The sequence below is a fragment of the Periplaneta americana genome, chromosome 1, assembly GCF_040183065.1.
Source record: "Periplaneta americana isolate PAMFEO1 chromosome 1, P.americana_PAMFEO1_priV1, whole genome shotgun sequence".
NCBI lineage: Eukaryota > Metazoa > Arthropoda > Insecta > Blattodea > Blattidae > Periplaneta > Periplaneta americana.
The window spans coordinates 65,461,270-65,483,078 of NC_091117.1; the positions used below are offsets into that span (position 1 = coordinate 65,461,270).

At 37.3% G+C, this 21,809-nt stretch overlaps 1 protein-coding gene across 17 annotated transcripts in view; it reads right to left on the reverse strand.

The window, feature by feature from the left end:
* The window catches only part of RhoGAP19D (Rho GTPase activating protein at 19D), a 554,578-nt gene that overhangs the window by 119,678 nt on the left and 413,091 nt on the right, over positions 1-21,809 (reverse strand). For 14 of the 17 annotated variants that reach the window (XM_069821517.1, XM_069821525.1, XM_069821534.1 and 11 more), the window contains 2 exons: positions 21,503-21,623; positions 18,484-18,582 (listed from right to left, as the gene is read on the reverse strand). In XM_069821517.1, the coding sequence (XP_069677618.1) occupies positions 18,484-18,582; positions 21,503-21,623 (220 nt within the window). The remainder of the gene's footprint in view (positions 1-18,483; positions 18,583-21,502; positions 21,624-21,809) is intronic. The other 3 variants (XM_069821507.1, XM_069821490.1, XM_069821449.1) reach the window with 1 other exon arrangement.

Below are 21,809 nucleotides of genomic sequence, written 5' to 3' on the forward strand. Positions count from 1 at the left end.
GGGATTGAACTAGGGACCTTCCGAATAAGAGTCCACTACGTTATCACTGAGCCACCTAGCTAGGCTATTTTACTTTATATGTGATAATGGATGCAGAAAAATGAAGGAAAAATGTACTGCCAATTAACCTGCCCCAGCACCGCAAATTACACTTCTACTCTCTGAGATTTGAACTCAGGACTCCTACTTGAAAGTCTACGGTTAAGCTGTTCGGCTATTGATGCATGAGCGTATATAACTTAACTCTAAATATAAAGGAAGGAAGAAATAAATAATGCATGAACAAATTAGCCTGCATAGCTTATTATGTTTTGACACATACGACACATACAATTTACTATCTTTAAAATAATGTGACGACCTGACCACGAGATAATTTATATATGCCATAATGTCATTAAACGGAGAGCTGGGCCAACATGGAGCCGTCCTAAATGTGGTAACGGAAAAGTGAAATGATATAGTTTAACCTTGAGGAGACGGAATGCCACCTGCAGCTATCGTCCCATCTACTACGTAGACACGACCAAAACAATTCGGCAACTCTTCAAAGACAAAGTTAATGGGCAGCTTTTTACTCAACGACGTTGCGTCACAATAATTTAGTCTATTTTGTACAATATTCAACAGAATCGTGTAGCGAAACACGTGAAATATCGAAGCAAACAATATAGATACATGTAGGGTGACCAGAATTACATTGGTGGAAAGGAGGACACAAAGCTTCAAAAAGGAGGACATTGTTCGAAAAAAGAGGACAGAAAATATGTACTTAGATTTAGGCTTAGACCTATATTATACTATAAATTACGCATATTACTATTTTCCTACAAATTTACAGTACAGATTTAGGCTTATACAGTACTTAAAAATATGTTAATATTAAAAAAATAATTATGATAAAACTTAATAATAATATTATATTATGGATTTTATTAATATGTCCTACAGAATAATCTCTGTAATGTTGACAATTAATATTTGAGGAGAAAAATTCGATCCGGCGCTGGGGATCGAACCCGGGTTTTTGGTTCTACGTACCAAGCGCTCTGACCACTGAGCTACACCGAATTCAATCTACAGCACCGGACCGAACTTTCCTCCTTCACTGTTTCCTTTTGTGGCCTGACTCCGTTTAGGCTTATATGTTGACGTATATGTCCAATGTCAACTGCCATTATATTAGGAGCGCACTCAGTTGAATGACTTATTTGGCCGGGATTCCTCAGTTATGATGCACTGCTAGCTATGAGAATATTATAGATTTTATTAATTTGTCCTACAGAATAATCTCTGTAATGTTGACAATTAACTGCGGAATCCCAGCCAAATAAGTCATTCAACTGAGTGCGCTCCTAATATAATGGCAGTTGACATTAGACATATACGTCAACATATATGCCTAACTTGGAGTCAGGCCACAAAGGGAAACATTGAAGGAAGAAGGTTCGGTCTGGGGCTGTGGATTGAATTCGGTGTAGCTCAGTGGTCAGAGTGCTTGGTACGTAGAACCAAGGACCCGGGTTCGATCCCCGGCACCGGATCGAATTTTTCTACCCAAATATTAATTAATAATAATGCTTTTACAGTTAGCTGCATATGAAAATCAAGGGAACTATAATTATTTATTAAAGAGGACAGAAAATATCTACCCTATTTAGATTAGACTTAGGCCTATATTATATTTAAAATTATGTCAATATCTATTTTATTACAGTATACAGTACTTATAAAACTTAATAATATAAAATTATGTTGCATTAACTACATATGAAAGCCAAGGGAACTATAATTATTATCAAAATACAAAAAAAAGACCGCACAAAATGTGAATTGAATATTACTTTGTATGCAAAGAAAGTTATGACCGTTGGCAAAGAGTATATTCTGTCGATGCTATGCCACCTACTTGGCAAATTACTTGAAAAAGGCATCAAAACAGATCATTTCAAAATATCAGGCATACAAGTTACGAAAAGGAGGACATTTCTTGATGTTTATTTAAATCCAATCGGATCCCGGACTAAGGCTTAAAAAGAAGGGCATGTCCGGACAAAAGAGGACGTCTGGTCACCCTAAGTACAGTAGTGGCAAAAAAACCCTTGTAGCTGATTTCAGAGCCTTGTTCACTCCAGAGCACGATAGATTGGTAACTAAGATTTTCGTGGTTCGAATTCTGCCTGGGAAGGAAATTTTATTTTGTTCCTTATTCAAATTTATTCCCAATACTTTTCGATTGCTGGCAAATTTCATGTTCTGGGGATAATAAGTTAATTAAGTAGTAAAATATCGCTGCAATCGAAAAGTATTGGGAATAAATTTGAATAAGGAACAAAAAAAGTTTCTTTCCCAGGCAGGATTCGAACCACGAAAGTCTTAGTTACTAGTCTATCGTGCTCTGGAGTGAACAAGTCTCTGAAATCAGCTACAAGGGTCGGTCCGGTTTTTTGTTTTTGCCACTGCTGTACATGTTAATAATGTAAGAATTATGTACTTCATTAGAACTCTCCTTAACTGTAGGTTTATTAATAGTGGTAGTGGTAGTGGTAGTAGTAGTAGTAGTAGTAGTAGTAGTAGTAGTAGTAGTAGTAGTAGTAGTAGCAGCAGCAGCAGCAGCAGCAGCAGCAGTTAGCACGGCATTGTGCACTCCCGAATTTCTAATAAAATAATGTGTAACGTTTCGAAATATTCTCCCAGTCAGAGGCGCTCCTATATTATGGGATTGACTAGCGAGTCAAGAAATGCTCTAAAGTCTAAACCCACTGTGTGTGAGAAATATTGGAAAGTAAGCGTTGACGGCTTTATTGTCAAGAACAAAGCATTATTAACAACAACATAATAGCGATGATTATCTGCAGATAGCCTTTCTTCTATCTAGTTCTGAACTTCATAATCATCTTATTTTCACCAGCGCTGAGTAAATAGCGACACTTAAACCACCATTACGTTAAAAAAATACGAGCATAAAGACACGTGACCTTGATGTCGGGAGAAAGAAATAACTTGGACGTGCTCCATTTCTTGAAACATTACTGTTGAGCGTTTGGAATCCGGCGGTTTCACCACATCTAAGCAGGCACGGAAGTGTAATGTTCTTTCAGAGAACTGAAAGCGATACTATCAATTGGATTTACGAGTGAAAACAACTGGCGTCTCGGAGTGCTCGTTAATTTGCTGCGTTATAAACAAATACCGACTGCCGCTACTTCGCTTCCGACTCCATTTCCTCGTATTTGTGGAAACGTTACATTATCGTTACAGGAAACTCCAGAAGAAAAATACAGTTTTCATTATTTGTCAATTCCACATCACATCCGACACCCAATATCCGAAAGGAAATAGCGCAATGTCCTGTAATAACTTTGATTTATTGCACATACTTATTGGTTTGCATCGCTTTGTGTTTTTTAATACTGCTAACACTGATTCATTGCATGGAATACAGAAAAACTGTTCCGTCATTCACCAATATGAAGCCAATTGAATACTATAATTTACCGACAGAGTCGTTGGCCAAAGTACGTCATAACTCATAAGAGACTAATCTATGCTACACCTCCTCTCTGCTCAAATTTGAATGTCGGACTCGTGAATCGGATGACCCAGGTTTAGCGCATTTTCGAAGTCCGAGAATACCAAATAGCGCAACCTGTTCAACAAATCTCTATTGCCACTTCGAACGAGTTGCTTCTCCCAGTGATCGATTTGTCACATAGAGCCCGGATGTTTAGGCATTTATTTTGGTTAAAATAGGCAGGCATATAGGCACTAAAGATAGTAAAAATAGCGAAATAGGCATTTATTCATGGAAACAGGCAAAAAAATAGACAAACGCTAAATAAACTATCTCATACGGTAGGCCTACTTATTTTCCTTGGTTACATGTCACAATAAGATGCTTTTTTAAGTTGTCAACTGTCAAAGACAACGTTTTTCATGATGGAAAAAAATATTTCTACTTCTACTGACGTGATTGGAGCAAACTTAAAATAACTTATTTCAGAAGGACTGTCTACTTTCTTTCAGAGATCGGGAAAAACCGATTGTGTATTGTATCAAAAAGAGGGATGTGAGAAGGGATTAGAGACTTCAAAGTACGCGTCACTTGTGCGTACTAGCGACAACAGTAACGGGACCTGGAGACTTGCTTTTAATACTTTCCTCACCCCCTTTCTTTTGCTGGTAAACCCCGAAATGACCTGAGCACTATACTGTTCAAACATCTTTGTTAAGTGACATAACAGATGGAATCGGTAGGGAAGAAAAGTTTATGGCTTCTTGGAAACATATGTATTGCTGGAGAATAAGATTCTCAGCAAATATTTTTGTGAAGTGAATATACATTTTTAATTTGTACAACCTTTTTTGTTTTTTGATATAATTTATGTGCGGTTTATTTTAATTGCATTAAAAATGTATAAAATGTACAATAACGACGTAAAAAGGCTAAAAAAAAGGCTAATTTCGCCTTAAAATAGGCAACCGGAGCTAAAATATGCAAAAAAGGCAAAATAAAAATTGGGTCTATCGTCCCCAAATGTGTGGAAACGCGTTTACCTCTAATAGGTCTTTCATACATAGATACACTCAGTTAAAAAGGCATTTTGCCTAACATCCGGGCTCTAGTCATAAGCGACTTACGTTTTTGAACAGAGCTTGAATTGTTGTCACCTTTTGAGGCCTTCTACATTTTTCCTGAAAAAGAAGTAACCTTGCCTTTTATCCCAACAATAATGGTGACAGTTTATCGAGCTTTATTTTCCGGCGAGGGCATTGGTTCGATTCGCCTTCGACCTCAACAGACTTGGCTGACTGTGAAGATTCCCCTTCTTCTGCAAGAGATTTGGCTGATTGTGAAGACGTTCTTGTACCTGTTGCTTTCTCGTTGTCTTCGTCGAATAGATTTCCAATCGGCAATATTCGTTCTTTAAACGAGGCATGAGATCAGAGGACTATATTGCGTTCGAATCGTCAAACAAGTTGGAATTTCAATTCGGTTTGCGAGAATGTGTTCATTGCGAGTCACAAGGCCTACACGAATTCGATGTTCCTGGTTGTTTGGAGCATTTCCTGGACGATGATACTTGGATTGGCCTAACGTCTCAACACTGTCACAATTAGATAGCATAATAAAATCGTACACAAAACGTGCCGAAGTTTAAGTACGATTTCAGCATAAAGGCAGTACAAAATCAGATGTTTCTTCAATATCTACGGCATTAGCTCTTGATAATGATGTCGAAATATCAAATATTTCTTTCTGACAACTCGAGTACTTCTCAATTGATCACTCAAAGTTAAGGAGTTGGGTATGGTGCAGTAGTGAAGATATTCCCCACCTTCTGTCCATACCTGCCTCGTCTGGAGTAACGGTTAGCGCGTCTGGCCGCGAAACCAGGTGATCCGAATCCGAATCCCCATCGAGGCAAGTTACCTGGTTGAAGTTTTTCACGGAATTTTCCCTCAACCCAATATGAGCAAATGCTAGGTAACTATCGGTGCTGGATCCAGGACTCATTTCATCGGCATTATCACCTTCATATCATTCAGACGTTAAATAACCTGAGATGTTGATACAGCGTCGTAAAATAGCCTAACCTCCTTCTCCTCTTATACCTCCCCTTCCTAGCTTCCCCCTTTGCTGTGTTTTGCGGACTTCTTTTTATATGACGTAATGTTTGCCAACCATTAGTTTAGAGGAAAAGGCTGGACATCGCTGAAGATGATTCTGATCCATTTCTTCCTGAAGACTGCGTTTATCGTAATCATAATATATATCTTAGTATGGAGGGAGTTCCAGTCTTACTACCTTATATATATATATATATATATATATATGTATATATATATGTATATATATATCTGTGTGTGTATTTATTTATATGGAGTCTCGAAGGCTAGCACAGCAGCCTTACCACGCTTTTGCTTATAAATGATCGTTGAAGTCCGAAGCAAATGGTCACCTTCTTTATATCATCATGACTTGGCTATGTGGTGTCATCTGTCGATTCTGCAATGTAGGCTTAAGAGTCCGATGGAGTCCCACTGAAGTGCCCTTTCCCTTCCAGAAAGCGTGCTACGTCTCCACAGACTGATGTCATCTCTACGCTAAGCAAAATACTATATAACGTCGCACCGTTTTAGATGCATAGTACTGAATGCCGTAAACTGGGGTGAACTTGACCGCAGGGGTAAACTTGATAAAAAAATAAATATTTAAATCATAATATCAGTTGTAATTGTGACTTAGAATTATAAAAAAAGATACTTAAGAAATTTGTGGGGGAGATAATAACTTTAATATTATATTCAGTGCATTGGAAGCGATTTAAATCTTTTTCTTTTTTCCTTTATGGTCAAATTTACCTCAGTTTACGGTACTATTGAAATGGAGTGTGACGGTGGATTTCCCCAAGGAAGACCCTTCTAAAAATTGTCTTTGTTGACCACAAACACGACTCCGCGATCACTGGAATTTGAACCCGATTCTGGAATCATAGTATCAACTGAGGTATAAAGGCGGCAATATTATTTTCTACTTACTACGAAAATTAAAATTTAAAAGTGATTTGTAATAAAACTCTAATCATTTCTTTCTTATCAGATTCCGCATGAGAGAATTACAACTTTTAACTGTTAATTCCTAAATAAATAAAAACTCAGGACTAAATTCATAACTGAAAGTAATAATAGTTGGATTAGTCAAGTAGATTAACGGTTTTAACTGTTTGTAAGACTCCAACGAGAAGTTATCCTTCCCACTCCATTTTTTGTTCGCCTGAAGACGCAGATAGAACCAGTCTTCGAAATAATATAATGAATTCTTTTATTCATTACCAGAAATGGGAAAATTCCAATCTACAACTCTTTTGGAGTTTTTACATTTATGTAACTTTATTTCCATGAGCATTCCCTTCAACTGCCAATGCAGCTACTCCCAATTATATCTCTGACTTGAAACCAAACACAATTATAATTCATTTAAACACAAGAGTTTCAGTTTCCAGCGGTTAAGATGTCGCGTTCATGAGAATGTCGTTTAAACATCGTTACATCCTGGCTTGGTTTAAAGTTTGTGGTTAGCAATAGGGGTAAGCTAACCGACGGAATGTACGACGTTCGCTTCCTTGTTCTCTCCTGCTTAGGCCTATACATTTAATTACACGTATACAGAGTCCAGAAATCGAAATCTTGGGCTTCACGTGCCTTCCAGGACTTCCTGACTAGTAGTGGTGGGATATGATTTGAAGACCTGTGATTTTGTCGCTGCTTCCGATTGTGACTTCACGTTAAGAAAAAAGCATTGAGCATATGGGGCTATTCCATCAAATGACCAGTTGCCATAGAAACGCCTACCTACCACAGAGCTTTTACAATGTATTAGGCAAGGCCCATAAACCCAATGCTTTTTTCTTAACGTGGAATCCTCTATATAAGCTTAATTTTAAAATGACAACTCCGAGAAATTTCCATCTCCGACCTATATGTTACTAATGTACATACAGAATTTTCATTTCAAAACTTCCAAGTCTAAATAACTAATTATTTAAATTGAATTCAATTTAAACAAAAAACACGTCAATTTAGACATTGAGAGAGAAGTCTGAAAACCAGGCTTAATTGTATTTTAGATTTCACCCCCACCCCCAGCCACCCTCACTTTGAAATTTCAAATGGTACCCCTATATTTTTATACTTAAATATGAAAGTGTATTCAATTGTTTATACACTTCATTCATTTGTTTTCTCATCTTTTGTTTTCTATCGTTGCCTGTCAGCCTGTATTGTTGTTATTGTTGATTACAGCTGAAGAGAATAAAGCTACAAAAACTTAGTAGCATTTTTTCATGTAATAGTTCAGTTTATGTATTAAATTATTTTAAAGTGGTGTATACCCTTCAAGAGAGAACATAAATCATCTTTATTGATTAAATTTACGAAATTACACAAAATAAGCTATGTTTTCATCCTACAATTAACTGATAATAACAAAAATACAGGTTGCCAGGCGATGATAGAAAACAAAAGATGCGAAAAAAAATGAATGAAGTGTATAAATAATTGAATACTCTTTCATATTTAAGTATAACAATATAGGAGTGCCGCTGGGGGGTGAGAAGTGAAATCTAAAATGCAATGAAGCTTGGTTTCAGCCTTCCTTCTCAATATCTAAATTGGCGTGTTTTCTTGTTTAAATTGAATTCAATTTAAATTATTAGTTATTTAGACTGGGAAGTTTTGAAATGAAAGCCCTGTATATTATGTGACAGCTCCAGACCACTGCAAGTCACAATATTCATACTAACTTGAAGGACAACATAAGACTGGGATCTAATAAATTATCGTCCCACTCAACGGGTTAACGTCGGCAATTCTTTGATAATCGAAGCTACGTCACACATCGCCGAATCCACTCGCTATATTCTTCCATTCAATCATTCGTAAACATTCTCGGGCGAATATACGCGTCTACACATCGCGATAACACCGCTCAATGAGTGTTTGTTATATTCGGCTCGCTAATCAGTATTGTTGGTAACACTTACGGCATTGGTATATTCAATTCGCAGAAGAGCTATGAACATAAACATCTGTCGCCTTATAATAAGAAAAATTTGCAATCGTCAAGAATTATCCGAACACAAAAATCACACTGTGACAAAATCGCTATTATCTGTGACAGCGATTTTTCTGGAACTGTAACGACAAAACAGTCACACCCCACTTCTACTGACAAGCTAATTTCGGTCCCATTCACTCAGTATGAAGTCCAAATACGCTTATTCTATACCTTTTTGAAATGAGTTTGATGTCAATTGTTTGCATCTGATTCATCAGCTGGTTCCTCCATTCGCCGTATCATGCGTTCCTCTCCAGCCTTTTTTATCCGTAATATGATTCGTTGGTGACTTCGTGACTGTCTCGCTTACTTCAGTTCTTCCGAGTCGTCTAGACCCCAGAAGACTGTCTTCAGTTCCATACCTCAAGAAACCACCGGTGTAGCTCAGTCAGCGAAGGCGCTTTCCTGTTGATCCGGACTTGCGCTGTGGCGTGGGTTCAATTCCCACTAGGGTTGATTACCTGGTTGAATTTTTTTCCGATGTTTTCCCCAACCTTAAGGCAAATGTCAGGTAATCTATGGCGAATTCTCGGCCTCATCTCGCCATCACCAATCCTATCGACGCTAAATAACCTAGTAGTTGATACAGCGTCGCTAAATAGCCAACTTAAAAAAAAGATCTCAAGAGTCGTGCGAGACGTACGTACGAGCCAGCACTAGGCGACAGAGCAGGGAGGGCTAAGGCCGATCAGCCGAATATTGATCTCACGTTCACATGCACCAACAGAGATGAACGATCATTCAACCAATACGAGGATAAAGTGGGGCCAGCACAATAATCCATCAGCCCTTTTAATTGGCATACGAAACAGGATTACGCTACTCAATGTAGCTTCCAAAATCTCTCACTATAGTGGATGGGCATCGATTCCATATACTAGTCAACACATATTGCGAAATTTTCTTCATACATGAGCTTACTTGGTAAGACAACGCGGTCAAGACGCGGGACCTTCTATTATGATTACGGTTATAAAGAGAATAATTCCATGCCGTACTATATTCTGAAATTAGGAAAGAAGTTATAATGGTTGGTGAAATTACTGCGTTTATTTCGAGTATGCCTACGTTTTATTCAAGAACTTGCAAAACTGTTTCGGTCATTTTTCGTAGTAGGGTAGTTGTCATTAAGTCCAAGGCTTTTAAGTTTAAACTTCATAGGCAGTATTGGGATTTGTATGAGCATTAAATTCTCTAGAACGTCTTCTTTCAAGACAGATGTAAAACTACAGTACTACAAGTACAGCACCATAACTATGGTCCTGGAACACAACTACGGTCCATTCAAATTTTGTACTCCATAACGTAGTACAGCTCATGCATTATGTCCAGACGCTCCCCCTCTCTTCCTACAGAGCTGCGCACGAGATCGGATGAGTTTACTTACGAATTATAGGGGAATGGGTTTTATTTTTTATTTCAGTATGTTATTTTATAACGCTTTTATCAACATCTTAGGTTATTTAGCGTCTGAATAATATGAAGGTGATAATGCCGGTGAAATGAGTCCGGGGTCCAGCACCGAAAGTTATCCAGCATTTGCTCATTCCGGGTTGAGGGAAAACCCCGGAAAAAACCTCAACCAGGTAACTTTTCCCGACCGGGAATCGAAACCGGGCAACCTGGTTTCGCAGCCAGATGCGCTAGTCGTTACTCCGCAGGTGTGGGCAGGGGAATGGGTTAGCCTTTGCCTTGAACTCGGTAGACACACGCCCGACCTTTCCTTCTACTCCTACCCCCTAGACACGTTGTTCTCCTACTGCGCATCGCGAGTGTCTTGACAAAATGTATGAGCTGTATCTCGTTTATCTATATTTTTGCTGTACTGTAATTTGAAGTCAAGTTACTGCAGACATCTACGAACGGTCTATGTTACTTCTACAATGTTCTTTGAATGGTTGTATCGTGGACTACAGTTGTGTTCCAGGACCATAGTTGTGGGAAATGACGGTACCAAGTGACGCAATCCAAAGGATTTCATAAATCCCATGTCACTTTTTTATACTGTTCCGCACATCTCTTGGAATTCAATTGAATTTTTCGTTCACAACACCTTCCCAAATGTAAGAAACAAAGTAATTTAATAAAACGTCTATTTCAAATACTAAGGAAATTTCTTGTATGTTAGTAGGTACATTTATCTGAAGATATTTTCCCTTGTAAATTTTAACGTACCTAACAAAGTTTACGCATGGAATAAAACGCTTCAAAGGGACGAAAGTATTACTCTGTAAACTAAAATTTGTCTAAATTTACGTACTTCCAAAGGCGAATACAAAGAGATGTATTCTCTGTTATATCTATACTTTATAAAATTTCACTTTAAGTTTTTTCTTTACAACAATCAGTACGCGGATTACACGAACAAACGGACGAATACAATGTATACAGAGTTCCCTTTGCCGCTGTTCTAAACAACTGGAGCGCAAAACCGGCCATACTTCAGTCTTTTAGCGTGAATAAAACCTTATCTCCATCCCCTCACACCTTTGCTGTGGAATGGTGGAGCCAGCAGGAATGCGGTTGTGTTTTACTTCTCTAAATTCGAGGGGCCTAAGATAAGACTAGAGTAACACCATTTATCTTCTCATTCTCAGACGGACACAAATGTTAGCTGAGGACAGTGATATAATGTTGGGTCTTACGTTTTAGAAAAACACACTACGAGAAGCAAACAAGATAGGAGAGGAACGTAAGCACTTACGTTACGCCCAACTTTCCAATATTATTAGTGACTGAAGTTACTATACCTACCAAACAGTACCAAGATGACGAAATGGGATGAGGTAAATACAATAACAAGTAAGTTTCTGTTAACTAACCAATTATGACTTTGTTACTGAGTTTGGGAAACCCAGAGCACGGACTCATCATTCCATGACCTCTGGATCGATTCCTGGCGTTGACTGAAACGATACGGTGGAAACATCGGAGGGCAATCGGCGTAGTCTCAGGCTGCGCTGGGATCTGGGTTGGAGTCCCGCTTGGGCGTATTACTTGGCAGGGTTTTACTAAAATGTCATAGCCAGGAACAGAATGGTCCGGGGCTGCAGTTTCTCTCTACACATATCTTAGTCGTGTAGAACTCACCACCACTGCCATCTATGTATCTCTGGCAAAATAGCGAACAACACCTGCCACGGTGGACGGTCGTACAGACAACGGGCAAACACAAAAGGTGGCCTGTTTTTCGAAACGAAAATGGTAATAAAAGGGGAGATGTAATCAGTGCTTTTAAAATGAAGAGGGGGGGGAAACTGGAGAAACCTGTGATAAACCCTTGCAATTTTGACTTTTGAATTGAATTTAACGGAGAGGGGGCCCTATGGCCCAGCACTACGACCTGTTAAGATCTATTGCACTGACCCTCTGGTGAAGTATTCCCAAATCCACACGGGCAGGGCACACTAAGGTTCTCTGTGTGCCCGGGTTTCGAGCAGGCAACCCCACTCGTCCCTAGATCAGCAACCTCCATGTGTCACCAGCCGGCGTTCGGGGAATGCTACGGAATGATAAAGAAATGGAGAAATGGTGACGAAATGATGTAAATGCCTCCCAACTGCTACCTTGTCCGCCAATGAAAAAATCCCAGACCTGACCGCAAATCGAACCCGGGCCGCCTGCGTCACAGTCTGAAGGTCTGACCATTCAGCCACAACAGAGGATAACTTTGGCTTTGTCCATCACAAATACAATTCCGCCATCGCGGGATTTGAACACGGGTTTTCAGTCGTCAAGTTAGCTACTAGCTTAAGCTATTCCAAAGTCTCTTTATGAAAAGAAAGTTATAATGAAATGGAGTGTGTTGGTGAAATGAACCTTTTACAGTTGATTTCAACAGAGGACCTTCTGGGGGGGAGGTGTGGAACTTCTTCCGCCGATGATACTTTTAATCGGTTATTTAACGACGCTGTAACAACAGCAAGGTTATTTAGCATTGAAGGAATTATGACAGCAAGATGAGATCGAAAATTCACCATGGATTACTTGACGTTCCGAAATTAGTCCCAGCTCACAACAAAATTTTCTTTACGGTTCAGAGTAAGGATCTATGATAAGAGGAGTAATTAATGAAGAGCACGCAATGTATTTGGTCTTCATATGAAACAGCATTCCGAAATTATTCCAGGTCAAAACAAATTTTTCACTATGGTTCACTGAAAGTGTATCGTACGTGTCTATTATCACTTTAATATCGCATAACTCGCGGTTACAAATCAAACGAGTGGTGGCACAGGTCTATAGCTGTTCTAGATGCAGAGATATTACTGAGAGAGGCCGCGCATCACTGCTGATATTATACACAACTTCGGCACTCTCGTGTCCATAACGAGGGGAGGTGGCGTCATTGGGCGTGGTCACACAAGTTACATTGGTTCATGGCCTAACTGATAATAACATTAGCATTCGACTAATAACATTAGCATTTGACTATAGCTCATAGTCTTGTTACAGTAAACATTTAAAATTTCTGTCATTTTGTTTCAATACGGACCACGGAACGGGTGCCCATACTCCGTGCGAGAAAGACGTATTCTAGTTCACCTGACAAATTACAATCAATTTAAATATTCATTCAGATAGAAAGTCTAAAGTCTTTTCTACGTCTATCCTGCGGATATACCTACCCTACTTAACGACAGGGAAATATCGCGTAAATAATGCTTAATTAGAGAAACTGATGTTCATACGAAAGGCGTTTTACGCAACCGCAACGGAGTGATGCGGGAAGAAGTGCATATTGGTGTAACAGCACTATCAGTGTCTCACACCACGTTCTTTACCGTCATGTGATGCAAGTATCAGACGACAGATGCTCACTCAAAAGATCAATGCACGCACCTATCTATGTATGTCCACACGTTTTAACCTACTTTCTTACGGAAGTCGTGTCTCATTGTCTATAACGAGCCGGGAACTTGTCAACTAACGGACGAATTTTATCAAATAGACCCGATATGCCTTTACACATTACTACACAGCTAGCTACCTACAGTCTAGAGATGAACAACGATCGAGAAAGCGAGACTAACAGCGCCCGCAAAGCCCAAAACCCGCACGACAATGTTTTATTACGTTGGGTCCTTGACGTAAAGACTTCCGAGTCTTCCGATATTGATCATCTCCCGAAGTCAAGCAGCCTTCAATCGCCACAGTTGTTTATATCTGAGTGAACTTTTATCTACTTTGGCAACTGTTATATATGTATAAACAATCAAGTAGCCTATTTGAAACATCTCTACCTTTCAGTGTATAATAATCCGTTCCCCAATCTTTATTTAATTACTACGCCCTTATTAAAAGGCTAGAAATTTGCTTTTCATATGTTTAAGATCAAGTGTGCAATCTCAAGTAAAAAGATATTAACGTCATGTTTTATGTTTCTTAGAAATGCAAATTTATTTGGGAACGTTTTTTTTTCTATTTATATAACCATAGGTAATATCAGATAAAGGAATCATAACATTTTGATAACAAAGATACTGTTCTGTTTTGTCGTTTAGTCTCATTTAAATATTTATGTTATTTATTTCAATGATGTATGTTATTCAAAGTTACGAAATCTTTCCATGCCGACCAAATGCTATTTCGAGAATGACGAGCGAGACTCGAAGCGCACGAGAATGACGAATCGAGACGCGAAAGACAAATGCAGCGAACACAGCGAGCGAAAGCGGCAGTTAGTTTTGTTCATCTCTACATATTGCTTCATAATACAGTAGAACACCGCTAATCCGAACTAAATGGGACAGGGGCCTGTTCGGATTATTGAAATTTTGGATTAAGCCGGGGACAGGAATGCAACAGAGAAACCACGTCTTATCCCCTCCCCACCCTTCACTGTCCATCGCTCCGTCAAGATTATTTACTCTTCATCAGAAAAAGCTGACAGACTGTCGTAATAGTAGACTGTAGAAAACTAGGACTAATTCATTTACAAGAGATCAATGAGTTGTACGTAAATATATTGTACTTTTTGAGTTTCTAAATACAATAGCAATGAATTGATTTTCAGCTCAAATACTCTCTCTCTCTCTCTCTTGGTATGTTAGGATAATCCGGAATTTCGTATTAACGGGATACGAACTACCACAGTCTAATATATACAGTCACGAAGCTTGAGTTGTGAGGGTGCTAGGAACAATAGACTGTGCCAATACTATTTCGCATTGTCTGTAATGAGGCGATATTAGCGATCCTAGTGGTTAGCAACTATCTATGGATGCATTTTACTACGTATTGAGCTTCGTGACTGTATATACTAGACTGTGGTTGTACTATATTAGTTATACACTCTTCAAATCTGCAAGTTATGTTATTGTCCCACGAATGTAAAGACGTAAAGATCACAATGTAGCCTACAGTTCCAAAAATATATAGTCCACTGCAAGAATGATGGATGTCACTTTCTTGTCGAAAATGAACCAAGAATGTCAATGCATAGATTAAGACATATAGAATGTACATAGAGAGTAATATGGCATTAACACTGATAGTCATTGTCCAGTAATGATCGGAAAATCACAGTTAAGCTTTGAGCGCTAAGCACTTCAAACTTTCAATTGTTTCTCCTGCAAAATGTATTCCAAATGACATCCATCATTCTTGCAGTGGACTCTTCATATATGGGCCCCAAATTTTACAAAGTTCCGGATTCACCGCATTGCGCATGTGTAGTATACAAGAGTGCCCGTATATTTATTTATTTATTTATTTATTTATTTATTTATTTATTTATTTATTTAACCTGGTAGAGATAAAGCCATCAGGCCTTCTCTTCCCCTCTACCAGGGGATTACAACTACAATATTAAGAATACAATTACAATTAATACTAGATTTACAAATACAATAAAAATCAAAGTACTAAACAATGAGAATATCTTGTACTACATCATGCATCAATAACGTCATGTGCTATTGAAAGAATTTCTTGCTATATAAAATCATTTCAAGTGACATCCGCATATGTTAAAGTTTCGTAACTTACGAATGCACGTTATTATTCACTGCAAAGATCACGACGAAAATGAACATCACGATTCAAGCATGTGTTTACTAGTATAGCTTCATAATGTCGAGAATTGACTGTACTCCATGAACACACAGCGACGACGTGTTTATTTATATCCTTATCCGTTGCATTACCTATGTTCGGCGTACTATATACCCAATGTGCCTTTAACTTCAGTCTTTAGGTAGTTGGAAAACGAAGCCTAGTTATTATTAACACTGTGGATAAAACATAGATCGTGTGTAATAAAATCGCTGAATAATAAAAGCCATGAACACCGAGTTACATCAATTGAGGCGTTCCCTGGAATAATAACTTAACGTCGTTTTTCCGTTCCCAGCATACAGGGTGGAAGATAAGGTAGTACATTAATTGTAGGATGTCATTCCTTAAAATATAATGAACAAAAAAGTCAAATATCATTTTGCTCGTTTTTGCAAGATTTTTGAAGAAATAATACTTTTATGCCGACATTTAGATCGCGAATTTTACGAATACTGTTTAAAATACGCTGTACGACCAACTGCACACTAATGCAATGTAAACATCACAACAGCTGATCAGTTGCGAGTACTACCGTCGACCGGGTATACTTTACACAAGGGGGGTAACTTTACACATTTCTAGAAAAATGGTATATAACAGCTTTAATAATGGCACACACTTCAGTCTGCTACACATATGTGCTGCTGTCACATAGAATCAGTTCCAAGGAGTTGCTACACATTGTCTGTAATGTGCTGCCTTCTAAACATTTTTCTAGAAATGTGTAAAGTTACCCCCCTTGTGTAAAGTATACCCGGTCGACGGTACGCAAACCGTCTGCCGTCTCGACAGCGATGCCAGATATTTAGACCTTCTGTACGTCACTCCACAATCAATGTTTCCAATGTTTCTTCAAAAGATTAATTCGAAATCTGTGAATTTTCTAATTAAAATACTGTTCCAATGTGAACTTAACAAACGTTCACTTCGTTGTTATACAAGAAATTAAACCGTATTTTAAACAGTATTCGTAAAATTCGCGATCGAAATGTCGGCATAAAAGTATTATTTCTTCAAAAACCTCGCAAAAACGAGCAAAATGATTTAGACTTTTTTGTTCGTTATATTTTAAGGAATCACATCCTACAATTAATGTACTACCTTACCTTCCTCCCTGTATATTGTATCCTTTCTAACACATCACCCTCCTAACAAAATATTATTTCTCTCCGACGAACACTGCGACCTCTAGGAACATTTGAATGTACGCAATGCTGTTATACCAGATCTGAAATATTCGATGCTCTGTATCTCAAATTCAAGATATTGTAGTTAAGTTCTTGTTCCAGAGCACCCATCAATTGTAACACTTAATTTTCAACCAAAATTACCGAAATGTCATAAGGGTTGCCTACTTTCGGGTAACATGGTTACAACTAGATAGTATTAAGGCTCATTTCTAAAATTTACGTCTTCCGCAACTTGTGAGGTTACCATATGACAAAGAATAATGGAAATAAGATTACAATCGAATAAAGCATGATAAGAAATGAGGAATTTTACAATACAGTGATCAATATAAAATCTGATGCGGTAAAATGATAAAGAAAGTGGCACTAAAAAGGTAGCTGAGGTTGTGGAATAAAGATGATGTCTTAGGATGTAAATTGATAGCTTCAATGACTCAGTAGCTACATCTCCACTAAATTAGGTGTTAGTGAACTTGAATTCCTTATCTCAAATTCAAACAGTCCTACGAATTTGGCACAAAGTTGCGGAAACATTTTATATATACGTATATTATTTCGAATCGATCAGAATCATCGTTTCTCAAACTATGGTCCGCGGACCACCTGTGGTCCTCGAGGTCTACCCTTGTGGTCCTTCAAAAAAGACAGAAGAAAAAATAAAATTCAAAGGAATTGCGTATTACACTATAGCTGAAAATCTCAGAGTTTGCAAATGACACATGGCAATCGCCTTTCATTTTTTTCTCCCAGTACTGACATTTTATGAAATTTATTTATCCAACCCGTCTATCGGCTTTCCACTCTACTCTCAGCAAAGAAAGAGGGATTTAAAGCACTATGAACATGGTGTTTCTCGCTATCTTTTCCGTGCCTGTAACCCAGCTAGGGACTACCCGAATTCATAACAGGACCACAGTACCGAACCTTTTCATGTATTTATGACTTTCTTAATAGTTTGCACATTGAAATGGCCACGTACTGTACGTCGTACACCAATAATAGAACATTCAAAATTGCATCTTTACTTGTTGAAAATCGGGCATGTTTCTGCATTAATTTTTTATTTCTCTTTTTGCAGATGACGATATAAGAAATTTTCTTCTATTAACATTAACTTAATTAGTTAATATTAATATAAAATTAATTGAATTAAAGTTTAATTAACTATTTCTACATTAAAATGTAAGTATGTTGATATTAAAATATGCTACATAAATGATAAATTTGCTTTCGAAGGGAACAAGAGTAAGGTGGTCCGTGGAACTGTTCTGATTTAAAAAAAGTGGCCCCACTTCAGAAAAGTTTGAGAAACGCTGGATCAGATGATAGATTTAAATTAATGAAACACGATTAGTCAGAGCGAATAATGAAATTGTAGGGAAAAACCGATTTCACAGTGTTCTTCCTATTGAAAATGTTACAGTATTCGAGTCCTGCCTCTCGGATAGATCGTCAGTTATGTCACGAATGACAGCTTAGTAAAGCAAAATCCTTACATGGAGATTGGATAGGAAACCAAAGGAATGCATAACCTTACGGCTAAGGCTTTCAAGGGGTCTGATTAAAGAACCCAAACATGTCGCAGAACAGGTCCAATATCTGAAGACTACATACCTGTTGCTGCTGCTGGGAGTCTCGTCTCTCCTTGTAGAGGCAAAGAATGGGACCTCGGAGAACGGCCCACACCTGTTTCCACGATCTGTCACCCGCTCGCTGAAACAGAACAGCAAAATTGTACTTTCCTCAAATGACAACTGCGGTCACGCAAAGGTCAAGATCATGGAAATCACAACTATCTCCAAGCATCATGAGATTTTAATTCTTTCTATGCAAACAGTCTAGTATATACAATCACGAAGCTCAATACGTAGTAAATATGCATCCATAGATACTCGTAGTTGCTAACCACTAGGATCGCTACTATCGTCTCATTACCAGAGTCTGCTCATTACAGACAATGCGAAATATTACTTGCACAGTCTAATGTTCCTAGTACCCTCATAAACTTAAGCTTCGTGACTATATATACCAGATTGTGGTACAAGGGAGTGCTAAGCGTACATCCGATTTCAATTATTTATCAATTTAATATCAGACGAACACATGGCGGGCTACAGAGATATGGTCTTAGTTCGATTCTAGGCCTCAATTTAAAACATGTTACTACGAAATGAAAACAAAAATGAAGCTTTTCAATTACTCGTATGTGTTGAAGTGTTATTTCTCCGATAAGTCTGCATTACTTGCAGATTCCAATATGAAGATCGTATCGCCGAAAATATTGAAGATTTTTGTTTAGGCTAGGCTATAGTCCGAGCGTTCATTTAATACCCAGGCGGTGTCGAAGAGGATGATTTTTTTGAAGCGATAAAATAAGGGTTTGTTTATTGATTAGGTCTAAATCACAAGAAGTGTTAACACATGTCTACCAATGATGCCTTAGCAATTCGAGGGCATAATGTGAAACTAACGTAATTACAATCGATGTTTTATTCACAACAATATTCTTAACAGGCAATACGCTTATTTCACAGGAACTATACTGTCATGTTTTGTAGTTACGAACTGTAGGCCTATTATATACAAGACTGTTCGGAACTGAGTTACAATTTTTTTTTGTAATGAAGTAGAAGAACGAATTATTACACTGATATGTAGGCCTATTTCAAAAAATGTTTTCTGCTACAAGAGACAAAATTACTGATATTAGTTAACTGAAGTGCCCTGAATCCGAATCTGTATTCATATTTTCTGTATCAGGTCAGGTTATTCTGTAATTTTGAAAAGAAAAATGAAAAAAACGTCAAAATTGGCAAAGTACACGATTTAAAAAAAATGTAATACGATAATCTAACTTATACACTGCTCTTACGTATTCAAGATTTTCTCTATCGCGCCAAATTTGTCTGTAATTTTTGGAAATAAGAACGAAAAACTTCAAAATTTAAACAAGAATTTCAAAAACGTCAAATGAGGTATATTATATTTACAGTTATACCTATACCAGTTTCAAGGAATGGCATATGAAGTGATTTCTTTTAAAGTTTCTTGCAATATTAAGCAGGAAAAATGAAATTTAGGGATACTTTGTTCAACATTTTAAATTTATGTTGTTTTATAACATTTTAGCGATTTCATTATGTCTAAATTACCAGCTTTAACGTAATAATAATAATAATAATAATAATAATAATAATAATAATAATAATAGTAATAATAATAATATAGCACACAACTTGAAATTATTACGAGAGTTAACCTTTATCATATACGCAAAACATACTGCTTAAAAAAACTGGGAGTCCCGTTTGAAGTTCATTACATAAGAACTCAAGAAATAAAGACAATTAAAAGAAATTAAGAGGGCACTGAAGATAGTACAAAAAATAAAAGGGAAGAAGGAAAGGAGAAAATAATTGAAAGAATAATAAGAAAGAAAAAATATGAAAGAAAGACAAGAGTGGTTCCCTAACTGATTTGAGCACTGTATTTCAAATTATTTCCTGTAAATATTTACAAGCAATTTATAAAAACATAACAGTAACGTTAAATTCTAAGAGTTTAGATATAGAATCAAATTTCATTTATTGCAAAATTATTTTGTAATATTAAAAAAACAGGGCACTTCCGTACGTAATGACGCAATAATACATGTATGGCTACGGAACAGAAGAATTGATTGATTTATTAATTAATTGATTGATTGATTGATTGATTGATTGATTGATTGATTGATTGATGGTGTTTAAAGGGCACGTCAGCGTCTATGGCTATTTGCGCCCTTAAGCAAAAGTCAGTACAACAACTCATTTAAAAACTGGTAGACCTAAAAGCGACATCAATTAAAATCTCGGTGTTAAAACCGTCACCATGGAACAGAAGAAAATGTCACCATTCCTTTTCAAAAGAAATGTACACTATTATATTATTTCTTAATAATAATAATCCGAATCCTAAAGCATCATTGCAATAAAACATATAAAAAGTGGCAGTGGCACAGGTAACAAATCTATATAATTACTGTTACAAGATCAATTCAATTTGTAATGAAGGGAATCTTGACCAATCGATTTTTTAGAAGCTATAGGAATTTAATGTATACTAGGCTTAGGAATGAAACTGCGTACAAACAAATTGTAGGTGGAAATGAATTTCATGACTAGTTGTTTACCGCAGCATAGTCACGAGACCATTCTGCAGTTAAACAAAATGGTGCGATATTCAAGTCCCTGTTATCACAAAATCGTTCTTATATATTCAAATTAAAGTTGTGATGATAATATTCTAATTCATAATAGGCCTACACCTAAAACAATTCCATTGCCATCGACAATAAATTTTAAAGTAAAAAAATATATATATTTGTCACGCAACAACAGGCTGAAAAAGAAGCGGGAAACCAATCATGACCTCAGACGCTGAGGATTATAAAAATTGCTTTGTTATGGTCATGTTTCTAGAGGTGAAAAGATAATAGTTCACTATGGAATAACGTGCGGGAATTTCGACGAACTGTTACATGTTACAACAACACTTTATAATTAACAAAATAATGAAGTCCAAACAACGAACCAAAAAACATTCCCTTATGCCCGCATTGTAAAGCAGATGCATTGTTCAAAACCTGAATTACCTTGCCATCCACGAGTGTTATCTTGCAGTGTAGCCAACCGTCACGTAACAATTGATGATTCTCTTTGTTACTTTCAGGTCGGAGGGTTTCGACAGTACTGGGCTGGGTTCCAACGATGCTACTGCAACAAAATCAGCACAAAACTAGGGTCAAGTCATTATTAAAGGACTGTTACACTTTATTAGGGAATAAAAGCGAAAGTATGGGAATATTTTTACTGAATCGCGCATAATTATACGTTGCAGACGAAGGACAAAACATGCGTGCTTGCAGAGCTTAGAAAGCATAGTTAATTATGAATGAAAGT